This window comes from Typopeltis vanoorti, chromosome 7, assembly GCF_054136105.1.
Source record: "Typopeltis vanoorti isolate ZY-2024b chromosome 7, IOZ_Tvanoo_1.0, whole genome shotgun sequence".
Classification (NCBI taxonomy): domain Eukaryota; kingdom Metazoa; phylum Arthropoda; class Arachnida; order Uropygi; family Thelyphonidae; genus Typopeltis; species Typopeltis vanoorti.
The window spans coordinates 41734732-41748624 of record NC_143555.1 but is presented as its reverse complement, the minus strand read 5'-3'; the positions used below and the strand labels follow the sequence as shown (position 1 = coordinate 41748624).

Here is a 13893-nt window from a genome sequence, read left to right as displayed (position 1 = left end):
AAGGACACTATCACAACTGCACTCCACTAAACTGATCCCCCCCCCCCCAAAAAAAATCATCATCATCATCATCAAATTCCTGCCATGTACAGGGTGTACAGGATATGACAGTACTACATGAAAAAATTACATCATTACTTACTTCCTATCTACAATTTTCCTCCAAATCAGTCTGTTACTTGTCAAGACTCCAACATTATCAGATCTTATATTTCTATCGTCTAAGGCACTTTGTACCGTATCAATCCACCTATATCTTGGTTTTCCTCTGGGTCGTTTTCCTGCCAAACTGGCAGAGAACACTTGTTTTTGCTAAGCTTTTCTCTCCCATTCTATTTAAGTGACCATACCACCTGAGATTAGCTCTGCTAATGCATTCCTGGATGCTGACAATGTCAAGTTCTTTCCTAATATCCTCATTTTTAATATATTGCCATTGATGCCATCTGTTCACGCTTCGAATCTTTCTCAGGACTCTCATATCTGAGGTCTCGAGTCTTTGGTCAAGTGTTTTACTTCTGACCCAGCTCTCAGATCCATAAGTTAAAACTGGTTTGAACACTGTCTTGTATACAGCTAATTTAGTGTTCCGACTAATTTCTCTCTTATTCCATATGAATTTATTCAACTGACTTCCCACCATACCAGCTTTGCTGATTCTGTTGTCTATTTCTATATTTAATTTACCATATTCAGTAAAAATCGTGCCTAAGTAGCTGAAATGTTTTACTTGTTCCACAGGTTCTCCATTCACAACGCAGTTGACATTTTCAATGATTCTGCCTATTTTCATTGTCTTTGTCTTTTTATTGCTGACCTTCATACCATATCTATTACAACAGCTATTCAATTTAGTCAGAGAATCTTGCAGACTTGTAGCGGATTTATTGAGAAGTATAACATCATCCGCATAAAGCAAAGAGCTGACATTAACATCTCCAATTTTGATATCAGGTTTAATACCACTTTCCTTCATAATGTGATCCATATAGATAATGAATAACAAAGGGGATAATGTACATCCTTGTCTCACACCAGATTTAACATTAAACCATCTTCCTGTACTTCCTTCAATTCTAACTGCTGACTTACAACTCAAATAAAGACTAAGCATTGTTTGATATAATGTCCCATTGACACCATATAACTGCAGCGTATTGAATAGCTTCTCTCTCGGCACCTTGTCATATACCTTTTCCAAATCGACAAAATTTAAATACAGATCTTTGTTATATTCCCATGCTTTCTCGACTATTTGTCGTAAAGTGAAGATCTGATCCTGACAGCCTCTAATTGGCCCGAATCCAGCTTGTTCTTCACCAAGATTTTCTTCCCCAGTTCTTCTCAACCGTTTCTCAAGTATACTTGCATAGATCTTGCCAGGAACACTCAGTAGGGAAATACCTCTGTAATTCTCATATTGTTTTATTTCCCTTTTTATATATGGGTACTATGAGAGCTCTACTCCAATCATCGGGAATTCGTCCCTCTGTTCAGGCTTTCTGAACTATGCAGTGCAGCCACTGTAAGACTTTTATACCACCATACTTCAGCATTTCTGGGCGAATATCATCTACTCCTGCTGCCTTTCCACATTTCAAGCCTTTGATGGCTTTTTCTACTTCAAGTATGGATATGTATTCCTGACTGTATGCCTGGTCAGTGTTTTTTTATCACGGTGCTGTCACTGCTTGTTTCATTTAGCAGTTTTTCAAAGTAATTACTCCATACTTCAAGGATATATTTTTCTCCTGTTTCTCCTGTTTATCATCTCTAACTCCTTTTACAGCACTCTTTCCTCCATTCTTAAGTTTCTTCAACAACCTCCAGAATATTTTGCCACCTTCTTGATATTTATTTTCTATATTCTTGCCAAAGTCCTCCCATGACTTTTGTTTAGCTAGTTTAACACACTGTTTAGCTTTCTTACATTTGTCTCTGTATTCTCTAAGAGTAAAAGCTGACTTATTTGCTAGGAACATTTGATATGCTTTCTTCTTTTCCTTCACTGCCTCTTTAACTTCCTGTGTCCACCAGGGAGTTCTGATTTTTTTATCCTTGCACACAACCTCATGCCTCTCTGGCAGAATCAGTCAATGTTTTCTTCAGAGTTTGCCACTGAATGTCCAAGGTTTGATTCCTGTTCTCAAACTCTTTCATTTTCTTTTCAATAATCTTTCTGTATTTTAGTCTACAGTTCACATCTGAGAGCTGCTCAACTTTTATTCGCTTTAAAACTTTCTTACATGTTATTCTTTTCAATATGAAATTCAATTTTATCCTGCTCAAGACTAAATAGTGATCACTTCCAATTTCAAATCCTCTGTACACTCTGGTGTCCTGCACCAGGGAATAAACATCACTATCAACAATAACATAGTCAATGAGACCTTTCTTATTCCTAGCCTCTTCTTTCCATGTGAATTTGTGCACATTTTTATGTTGGAACATGGTGTTAGTAATAACCAGTCCATGCCCTGAGCAGAAATCCAACAGATATTTGCCATTATTATTAGCTTTGCTCTTTTCTCCAAATTTTCCCAAAATATTTTTGTATGTCTCACAATCATTTCCTACTCTGCTATTTAGATCCCCAACAAGGACCAACTTTTTCTTTTTCATTGTGTCAGTTGCTTTTTCTAAAGCCTCAAAAAATTCCTCCACTTCTACCTAGTAGAACCTTCTGTGGGACCATAGGCACAAATAAGTCTCATTGTCCAGTTCCCCATTCTCATATTTGCCTACATTACTCTACTTGAGACTGACTGCCATTCAAGAAGATTAGCCTCGTATTTTGTGTTGAATATTATGGCTACTCCTTCTTTTCCTTGATTGTCATTGCCTGAATATAACATTTTGTATTTATTGCTCAGAAAGATCTCACCAGTTTTGGTCTGTTTTGTTTCAGTCACCCCTATTATGTCGATCTGGTACTTATCTAATTCCTCAGCTAGCTCCATTTCTTTGCCATTCAGGCTTCTTACGTTGATAGTACCGATCTTTAATTCTGGTGATGTTGAGTTGGGGTTTGTTTTCAGATTTGTTCCAGTAATCAATCCTTCATATTTATGGTTTTTGAATGTTAGTATCTCTGAATCTAGGAAAGAAATATTCCTCTTCATAGCAGGAATTAGATTAAAGTTTTGGCACTTTTTTTGGAAATAAAATCCTTGTTCATAGCTTATGTTGTTGAACATAAAACATAGTTTAATGGTCTTTTTGATCATATCTTCCCAGTGAAAGAGGAGTAAATGAGTTGTAAGTGGTACATGTGGCATTGATATAGACTATACGAAAGTACACAAAAGAAACTATTGATTTCAAATCTACTGTGCTGTAACTAGCACATGACTTGTTTCTTTCTAAGGAAATCCACTGCTATTCTATCCTTTTTTTTTAATTGTCAGTTACACTAATGACAATCTAAGTTTTATCAGATTGAAACATCTGGTTATTTAGATTAGTAATAAGCATTGAGTTGTGTTATATAATCTACAGTTATATCCAGTGCTTTTCTTAAAAAAAAAAAAAATAAATAAATAAATAAAAAAAAGCGGCATTACTTATTATTCCCTAACAGAAAAAATTGAAAATTAAAAGGATATAGGAAGGGGGATTATTTATTCATATTTTTACATCATAGCATTATAGCGTTTTTTGAATAAGAACAGATTAAGCATAACACAGTTTTTAAGCATAAATGTATTGTATATAAAAGCAAGCAAAATGTACAGTATATGATAATTTTAATAAAAAATTTTATATACTGAATATAAAAAAAAATTATATAGCAAGATATAGTGAAATTTTCATTAAATAACTAACCTTATCTGCATACTAGGAAAATGTGTAAAACAATTACTGACTATTACAAATTTCTAAATGCAGTGCATCAGTATGTCATGCGTAATTGTTAATTGAAAGGATTAAAAACTAATTTTAAGACAGATCAGCCACTATCCGTTTAGATGAACACAAAATTTACATCTGCAATCAACTATGGTCAATCTGGTCTTGCAGATCATGTACTGGATACCTCTCAAAGGATCTTCTGGAAGAAAAACACCATGCTTCATCACAGTAAATTTAAAAAAGAAAGACTATTTTTGGAATCTGCAACAGCACTTAGAAATCAACCAGATTTAAACAAATACAAAAACTTTGCAAAATTTGGGAAATATTAATCATCAGAGGTTCCAATTTACATCCTAGGACACCTACAAATGCCCATAGAGGGTGCACCACCTAGATAGGACTTCAGAGTCATAACCATGTTTCACTGAGTATTGTGTTGTTTTTGTGTGTGTTACAAGTGTTATGTGTACTTCCTGATGAAGTCTCAGGTCTGAGATAAAATACTGGAAGCATTAAAATTAGTTTTTAATCATTTCTTAGTGCTATCAATACTCCATTACCTCCAACATAATGTCCTTCCAGCACTTAAGCCTTAACACAAGGTCAAAGAGCATTAGATTTGACTGTAACATCAAAAAGAGTCTCAGTTAAGAATGTGTCTGTTTAGTGATCATGGCATACTCTCCTGGGAAGTAGTGCCAAATTAAAAAGCTGGAAATTATGATAATCTTAAGAGAATACTATTTTTGGTCCCATGGTATCGGCTACTGAATGAAAAGGATATTTTAGGCAATGAATGGGAAGCTTTTAAAATTTGCTTAAATGAGGCAGGATCTAAATGTGTCTCCTGAGTTTGAAGAACAAATAGGGTGGGAGTGAAATAGATACGTAACTTTATTAAACAAGATCCATAAAAAAAGATGTAGAAGGAATATCATGAGAATAAGAGTAGTTATAAAATATATATAGAGTGCAGGCTAGAAACGTTGTTAGTACTGTATGGAAAGGCTATACTGGAGTTTGAAATGTCATCGGATGTGCAAGTTAAAGGCAATGGAAACGAATTTTATCATTATACTAGAAGAAAGAAAAAATGAACGTGGAAGAATAATGTTAGTCAATTCAGATGGTGCCACTGTCAGAAGCAGATGAGATTGTTGAGGATGAGATTCAAGGACTGTTGCATGACCTACATAGGAATTCAGCAATAGGGACAGATTGTATATCAGCATGTACACTAAATGAATGTTGAGCTGAATGGGCTAGGCCCTTGACATGTTTAGATAACTCAAGTCTCAGCTCAAAAAAGATCTCACAGAAATGGAAAGAATATATGACAGTTCCGTTTTACAAGGGGTGCTGCAAAAATTGATGTGGTTAACTACTGACCTGTCAGTAGCTAGGGGTGGTGGTGGTGGTGGTGAAGATTTTAGAAGTTGGTGAGAACTCACATACTGAAATGGATTGACACACACACAATCTATATTTTGCAATGGCTTTACTAAAGGGAGATCATGTTTTTAGCAATATGCTCATTTTATAATGTTACAGCTGAATTGAACAAAGGGAATTGGAAGGGGGGGGCGATGCTGCCAGATTTAGGTTGACTTGTAATGTATCCAGCTATCAGTCCTTGGACTACAGTTGTTTAATCTATACATTAATGATATTGGGAAAGACCTTACAGGAGATGTCAATATTTACTAAAATAAAGACTCGCCAGCATTTACGAGTTGCCCTAGACCTTATAGGTGGCAACGATCACTAAACCAAGCATCCGTATATTTGCCCACTATTGTTCCATTTTGATAAGGTTTCACTGGCCTGACAGCTGTTTCAAACTGGTTGGTTTTTGTCAGAGACCAGGCAGAAGCCTTAGGAGAGCAAAAACTCCCTTTCAATACTAAGGAACCTGAAATGTCAGAGAGATGTATTTTTCGTAAACAAATTCTCAGTCAGTGTGTAAAAGTATTTACTAAAATAAAGAGCTAAAAAGTCCTCAGTTCGGCAATGCAAAATCGTTGCCACCTATAAGGTCTGGCTAGGGCAACTCATAAATGTCGGAGAGTGTATTCCCATAAGCTCTCTGGTCAAATTTCAGAGGAAACTTTCATAGTTTCTATATTCAGCTTTGAAATGATGCTGGATTTAATATCCACTTGATTTTCATAAATTTTGCATCGGCGAACTGAGGCCTTTTGGCTCTTTATTTTAGTAAATACTTTCACCCACCAACAGAGAGTTGGCAACAAAAAAAAAAAAAAAAAAAAAAAAAACCCTCTGACATTTCAGGTTTCTTAGTATTGAAAGAAAGTTTTTGCTCTCTTAAGGTTTCTGCCTGGTCTCTGACAAAAAACCAACCAGTTTGAAACAGTTGTCAGGCCAGTGAAACCTTATCAAAATGGACCAAAATGGATTGCTTGGGCTAGCGATCATTGCCAGCTATAAGGTCCGGCTAGGGCAACTCTTAAATGCTGGCGAGTGTATTCCCGTAGCTCTCTGGTCAAATTTCATACAAAACTTTCATAGTTTCTGTATTCGGCTTTGAAATGATGCTGGATTTAATATCCACTTGATGTTCAATATTGTTTGCTGAAAATGCAAAGATAAGCAGGGCAACCAAGGCTGCTACTGTGAGCAAATGATAATGGATATCAACTCAATGTTAGTAAATATGAAGTTATGCACTTTGGTGTGATATTTCCAATGGTATATTATATTGGTGGGATTAGTTACTAGAAACTGATGAATCTAGGGATCTTCAAGTTGTAGTGGATAGGAATTTCAAGCTAAAAGTTCACACAGCAAAAACTGCAAATACAACTCAGGATAACTGCATTGCTGAAACAAAGACATGTTTAATATAAACCAAATTAATCCTTCAACATTTCGATTTCCTATCAAAATCATTATCTGGAGTATACACATATACAAAAAAAAAAAGCTACACTACAAGATATCTACATGGAATACTAAAGTTACAGTAATTTGGTTAACCATTAAAACTACTCACCTGACCTCTGGTGAAAAAAAAGAAAAACTTACATCAAAGCTAGAGCGCTGTTATTATTATCTATATTTGATTAAAATCATTAAGAGATATATTAAGCTAGAGAGCAATATGCTCTCACATAATTACTCATATAAATTAAACAAAACAGTATAGATGGTGGCCAATAACAGCTGAAATTATTGCTTAGAATCCTAAAGTAAGGGTTTGCTGGAAAACTTGAACTTAAGTGGGTGGAATGAGTGCTATCCAAATTGTTGGGATTTTTATGCCCCCATTATTGTTAAGATTAGAATGGTTGATCAAAATTTAAATGCTTCTTTAAATTGTGTTCATACCAGGTTTTTGTATGATGTAAAGATTGCATGCATTCATGTTGTTTGTTCAGGTGGGCTGAGGAAGGTGCTTAAAGGTTGGCGGCCATGTGACCAGATAACATTGTCCACGTATCTAAGCCAAATTGTAGGTTTTAAAGTAAAGGAATCTACAGCATGTTGCTCAATAGCTTCCATATAAAAGTTAGCAATTGGGGGATAATGGGGAGCCCATGGCCATACCTTCTTTTTGTAGGTAAAAATTATTTTGCCACATGAAGTAACTGGAATGTAGTACGTGGGCAGAGAGCCATAATATCAGGTGGAAATTTGTTCTGTAAGAGAATTGTGTCACTGATTGTGACATTTGTGAAAATGGCAGAAACATCAAAATTGACTAATAAATCATCTTTGCTTACCGCTGTTTTTAATTTTGTTTATGAAGTGTTGTGTGTTCTTTACATAGAAGGGGGAATGACCTACCAATTCTGAGTGTTGACACTAATTCTTGGCTAGGTGATAATTAGAGCTGTCTATATCTTCAACTATTGGCCAAAGTGGAACATTATGTTTGTGCACCTTGAGAACACTATATATTCTGTAATGGGGTAACCGTTTTTTTAACAGTGTCCTATGGCCAAGAAGTGATAGAATTGAGCAATTTAACAGTTTTATTCTTAATCCTGTTAGTTGGATCACAGTTCACAAGTTTGTAAGTGCTGCTATCAGAGATTGATTCATTTGATGAATGTAAGCAGATCTGTTTAGGATGATCTGCTCTTAATTAAGTTATTATTAGTTAATAATTAAGTTCTTTGAGTTTTCCAGCAAACCCTTACTTTAGGACTCTAAGCAATAATTTCAGCTCTTATTGGCTATACTGTTTTAATTTATATGAGTAATTATGTGAGTGCATGTTGCTCTCTAGCTTAATATATCTCTTAATGATTTTAATAAAATAGATAATAACAATAACAAGATTCTAGCTTTCATGTAGTAAGTTTTTTTCTTTTTTTCACCAGAGGTCACCAATAGTTTTAACGGTTGACCAAATTACTAACTTGAGCATATACCATGTACATTATAATGTAGCTTGTTTCTTTGTATATATGTATACTCCAGATGATGACCTTGATGTGAAGGTCAAAACATCAAGTGATTATTTTGGTTTATATTAAACTGCAGTTTCTATAACATGGTAGTTGTTTCAATAATTTTTGATAATGAATGGTGATCATTGTGTAACCATGAATGAAAAAAACACTGACATGTAGGCAAAAGGGTAAGTCATTTTGTAGTATATCATTTGTCCCATTACAAGGCCTCAATATGACTATACCTTGGATTACCGTATGCAGTTTGTCTTCTGAGTTCAGAGTGGATGAAGAAGCTGTGAAAAGGGTGCAAAGAAGAATAACAAAGATGATATCAAGATTATGGAATGTAGATTATTCAGAGTATGTGAACTGCAGACACTGGTAAACAGGGAAACCTCTAAAGTGTTATAGGATATCAAACGGTGAAATATTTTGTTATATGGAAGGCAGAGGACAAAAACTGTGGAAGTTATGTATGCATTTAAGAAAGGAGTGAGCTAGATTTTTCTCTCACAGAGCAGTGAGTGCAACAGTTTGCTTGTTGAAGCAGTGAGCACATCTAGTATGAATGAGTATAAAAGAAGGTGTGACAGCTGGCATGGGTGATGTATTCCTCTCTCAGTGCGTCCTCACATAATATCTTGACCCATCCTACTCCCCAAGGGTACATATCAGGAATTAGTTGATGTCTGAGTTAAGGAGTTAAGCCAGTCAAAAAAATCATATACTCTTGGTTGGAAAATAATGGGGTTTTATGATGTATGAAATGTTTATAAGAATTTTAAAATTATAAGATTTTTCTCTCACGAAAATACCATGAGCTTTTTTTTGCTTAAGAAGCAGTCGACAGACATTACACATGCTATTTGTTAAGTCTATAGATACATGTGTTCACAGGCTAGATGCATACATATATGCATAATATAATTCGTGGCACTGTCTACTTCTAAATTATAGAGAAAAAGCAAAGAAGATAAAAGTATGACATTTGTTTAACATTTTTCAGAAGTTCATAAGAAAGCATTACTGTTTACAAACAAGCTTACCAGAATCTGGATCATAAAACCTCAGAAGCAAGGCACCAATGGTACTCTTTCCTGAACCACTAGTACCAACTATAGCTTGAACAGTTCCTGCAGGAATCATTAGGTTAAGATTTTTAAGTACAGTTAAATCTGGACGACTGGAATAAGTAAAATGAATGCTGTCAAATTTTATATCCCCTTTCAAGGATGATAAACTGATACCACCTACAAAAAAAAAGTTTGTATATAAAATTTTAATAATATTTGATAAAAATTAAGAGAAAAATTTAAACTTGACTTATTAACAGTCAGTTCAATTACATCAATATATTAAATGTTTAACTGATACGTATCTATCAGTAATGTTTATCTATACTAATTAAAAATAAAATTAATTTATTAAAATGAAGGACCATCCATAGTTTATAGCCAAATATAAAAAGAAACTAAAGATTCTAAAATTTACCAGAGAGCTTATAATAATATAAGCTTCTATGCTGAAGTTGCCTTGGTATGCACTACTTAAAACCACAAGCTCTGCTCAGGAGCCCATATGTTCACCTTTTAAGTGTTTAAATTTGGTTTGACCTGACAGCTGTTATGAAATGTACGCTCTCATTAAGACCTTTCTTCTATACCTTAGCAATCTTATGTCAGAAAGCTAAATTTATCATAACCTCATATACACCAGGTAGTAGCATAGGTGAAAGTTTGTCTTTAGGAGAAGGTAACAAGTTGTGGTTCTGGTTGATGTGTTTGTAGGTGGCAGCAAGATTGTATTTCTTCATAATTTTTGAGAGCCATTTGGAGATGTCTTTGATATAAGGTATGGGAATCCTATGGGCTTGTTCTTGTCTAGCTTGATGTGTGGAGAAGTTGCTGATGATTTTTTGAGTTGTTTTGAGATTGTATCCATTTAGATTGCTGTGTTTTTGATTATTTCCAACACAGCCACTCTAAATGGTAAAATCCAGAAGTATCCTGGTATATCCAGTCTCCTTATCCAACTCTGTTGTTACTATTATAGTTTATTAAAGGACCTCAATTTAACAAAACCATGCTCTCCAAGTGATGTCTATCCAACTTTGGATGCAACTCACAACCATTCTAATGTCAGCCTGGCTGGGCGAGTGGTTAGCTTATCCGCTCTCCAGTCAAAAGGCTGCGGGTTCAAATCCCAGTGGGCATGGATGTTTGTGATTGTCTGTGGAAATACTAGTGGTGGTGGTCGGCGGTAGATGGCACTGGTGTAGATGAGGTCAGTTGGTGGATTGAGTGGTGGAGACAGTTGTAGATGAGTCCTCCCTCTATGAGTTTTTGCACTTCCTGGAGGTGTGAAATAATAATATACCCCCAATGACCAGATATACTGATGGGTCAATAATTCACTGCATCAGCCCTAGATCCACCCTTGCATAATACAATTATCTTGCTCTCCTTCCAATTAGGAATCATATAGCATGCACTGAGCATCAAGTTGAACAACAACAAAAATGGTATACAGTATTTCTTCAACAGTTCCTATATGTTTCAGTGATGTTATGGTTCATCTTAACCTTTTATTGTAATTTTTTGTTCATCCTAATCCTAACCCAGAAGAAGCCACAAGTATATGCAGAGAAACTAGTCGGTTTCATTTAACTGTATTAATATGGCCAAATAAACACAATATTCTTCCCTATAAGTATTTTTTTCAGTTAATATCTCATTATGGCTGTTTAAAATATGCAAGGTCAAACCTCCAAAGAATATTAAGCAGTAATGTTCAACAAGATCCTTTATTTTAGTATGATTTAGAAGAACCAGATAATGGAAAAATAATCTCAGTTCATAAGAAAGCTAGCAAATAAGAATTACTAATAACCATACTCCATCATATATATAAAATTTTAATTAGAGTTTTTCATAATTGAATAACCATGCATAACTGAACAACTCTGGTGGTATAGAAAAAAGTACTCCAAATCCTGTATAAGACATTTAGCCCCCCCCCACACACACACTGGTCTTGTATGAGAGTGATATATAACAGATTACAAAATACATAAAACACTAACTGTATATTATGATTATTAATATACAAAACAATGGTATAAGATGGTACTATCAACACACAATTTAAATATGTGAAGAGAGAAGTGATGCATGCTGCCCACTTGCACTACTTTTTTAACATCTTTATAGAACTTAATAGTGCAACAGAGACAAAGAAAAGAATAATGAAGTAGCAAACATATCACTGATATAAAATATGCAGATAACAATGTCATAATTGCAGAGATTAAACGTAATCTATAGTATCAGATAGTAAAATTAGAGGAAAGCTGTAAAAATAAAATGTCAATGTCAACAAAAACAAAAATTATGAATATAGGAAGAAAGAACGCTAACTTTAAACAATCAAATAATAGAACAAGAAAACTGATCTAACAACTTGGGTTTTCATCATTAATTTAAATGATACAACAATCATTAAATACAGAATAGACAATAATAAACCAAAAATATGGAAAAGCTTGAAACAAAATTTTTTTGATTCAATCAATTAATTCTAGTACCCTAAAGAACTAAGACAGATGATTAGAAAATATGTTGTATGACAACTGCTAGCCTTTGAAATGAAAGGGCTCAGAAAAATTATTAAAACCCTGGACAGAATTGAAAACAAATTAACAGATTAACTTGACAGATCAGATCCAATTATGAATAATACAACAATTGGAATGGTACAGTCACAAAGAATGCATTCAGTGAGACTAGTCTATCAGGCTGGATGGATAGATGAAAGGAAAACTACAATGAACATGCTTACAGATCAACAAACAAACTTTGTAAGTGAGCTGATGAAGTTGATGAGTCAGTCTTGTACCAGACAGAAGAGTATGTCAAATTATCATCCAAGAGAGGCTGAAGAGATAAGAACGATTCACACCAGCCTCAATAGTCTTTGTACTACATGAAGAGATCATTAATAATTTGATTATTCGATCATTTTTTCCTTCATGTATACTCAAGAGCAGACCATAATACGATATGCCAATACAATATACACTGCTTGGAAAGCAGTCAATGGACACCACAGTATGAGCAACAAACAGCCATGGTGCCCACCTTAATAAGATGTAGGATCTCCTTTCACTGTGATGACCACAGTAATCCTATGGGGAATGCTTTCCACAAGTGTAATAGCAATCAATGGGAGTTTTGGACCATTCTTCCTTTAAGTATGTAATGAGATCCTGGACTTCTTGTGGGGCAGATGTCCTTTGACCTCATCCGATGCTCCAGTTCATCAGATGTATGGACAAGATCAGGGTTCTGTGAAGGCCAGTCAAATGTGGTGGCATTCAAGTCCATAAACCATGTGGTTACAGCAGCAGCCTTATAGCACGATGCATTATCCAGAATTTTCAACACCTCTAGGAGTTCAATGTTCAATGGCACCACAAACAGAGGTCCAGGGCCAAACCAGGAAAAACAGGATCATACCATCACACTGCCATCTCCAAATTTCAAAGTTGGAGTTATGCACTCTGGTAAAGAGACATTCACTGGGAATCTGCCACATCTGCACCTGTCCATCTGCTTGGTAGAAGGTGTATCATGATTCGCTGCTCCATAACACTGTTTTCTAAACTTCCATGTCCCACTCCACATGCTCTTGCACCACTGAAGATGACACTGCATGTTGGTTTGGGTAACGTGGGGATTGCATTATTGGGATCCTACCATGGAAACCGATATAGTGAGCCTTGGTTCTGAATTTTTTTGTGCAGATGTGTTCCATCCAATGCCTGGAACTCCACATTCAACATGTCAGCTAATGAATGGCAGTTTTAAAATATTATTCTTCGTAATACCCTATGGTCACATTTGGTTAATGTGTTGGGTCATCCACTGTGGGTAGCACTTGTAGTTGACTCCCTGTGCTTCCATCTCAGTACAGTATCATTGAATGTTGATCTGGGATGGCCCATTTTGTCAACAATTTGCCAAACAGATAGGCCTGCAACATGACATCCTATCACAATGCCTCTTTTGAACTCCATCAGTTCCTTTCTCGCAGCAATTTCACCCAGATACAGTTGCATTGACTTGGGAGTATCACATTCCTCCAATTTATACCGGCTACAAACACGACTTGTTACATGCCATGATGCAACTTTGGATGTCCACAACTTCTTTCCAAGCAGTGTATTTCATAGCTTGTATACTATCAAAATTTCCTTCCAACTTTGTATATGATTTATCAAGTATGTGCAACCTTATTAAGCACAAATTAAAGACAAATATGATCAACTCTTGCTTTTAATTCTTCTAAAATGCTCTTAACTTCAAACTATCTACATTTTGGTTTTCCCCTCATGTTTTTTTTTCCAGACTTATTTTATGCTTCAAACATCTGTTTTGCTAATCTCTCAGTCTCTCTAATGACACTTCCCACATATCTATCTTCTTCATGTCCTTTGGCACATAAGGCCAAGATCCATCTTCTCCAGTTAACCCTGTATTCTGCAAATAATTCTGCTGCTCTCCCAACCAGCTTTTTTTTTGTCATTCTCTGCCAAGATGGTTTAGGCCTTCCATTTTTT

At 35.3% G+C, this 13893-nt stretch overlaps 1 protein-coding gene across 4 annotated transcripts in view; it reads right to left on the bottom strand.

The window, feature by feature from the left end:
- The window catches only part of LOC150104622 (ATP-binding cassette sub-family B member 10, mitochondrial-like), a 222744-nt gene that overhangs the window by 79643 nt on the left and 129208 nt on the right, over positions 1-13893 (bottom strand). For all 4 annotated transcript variants that reach the window (XM_090395227.1, XM_090395225.1, XM_090395228.1 and 1 more), the window contains one exon: positions 9323-9526. In XM_090395227.1, coding sequence (XP_090251353.1) covers positions 9323-9526 — 204 coding nt within the window. The remainder of the gene's footprint in view (positions 1-9322; positions 9527-13893) is intronic.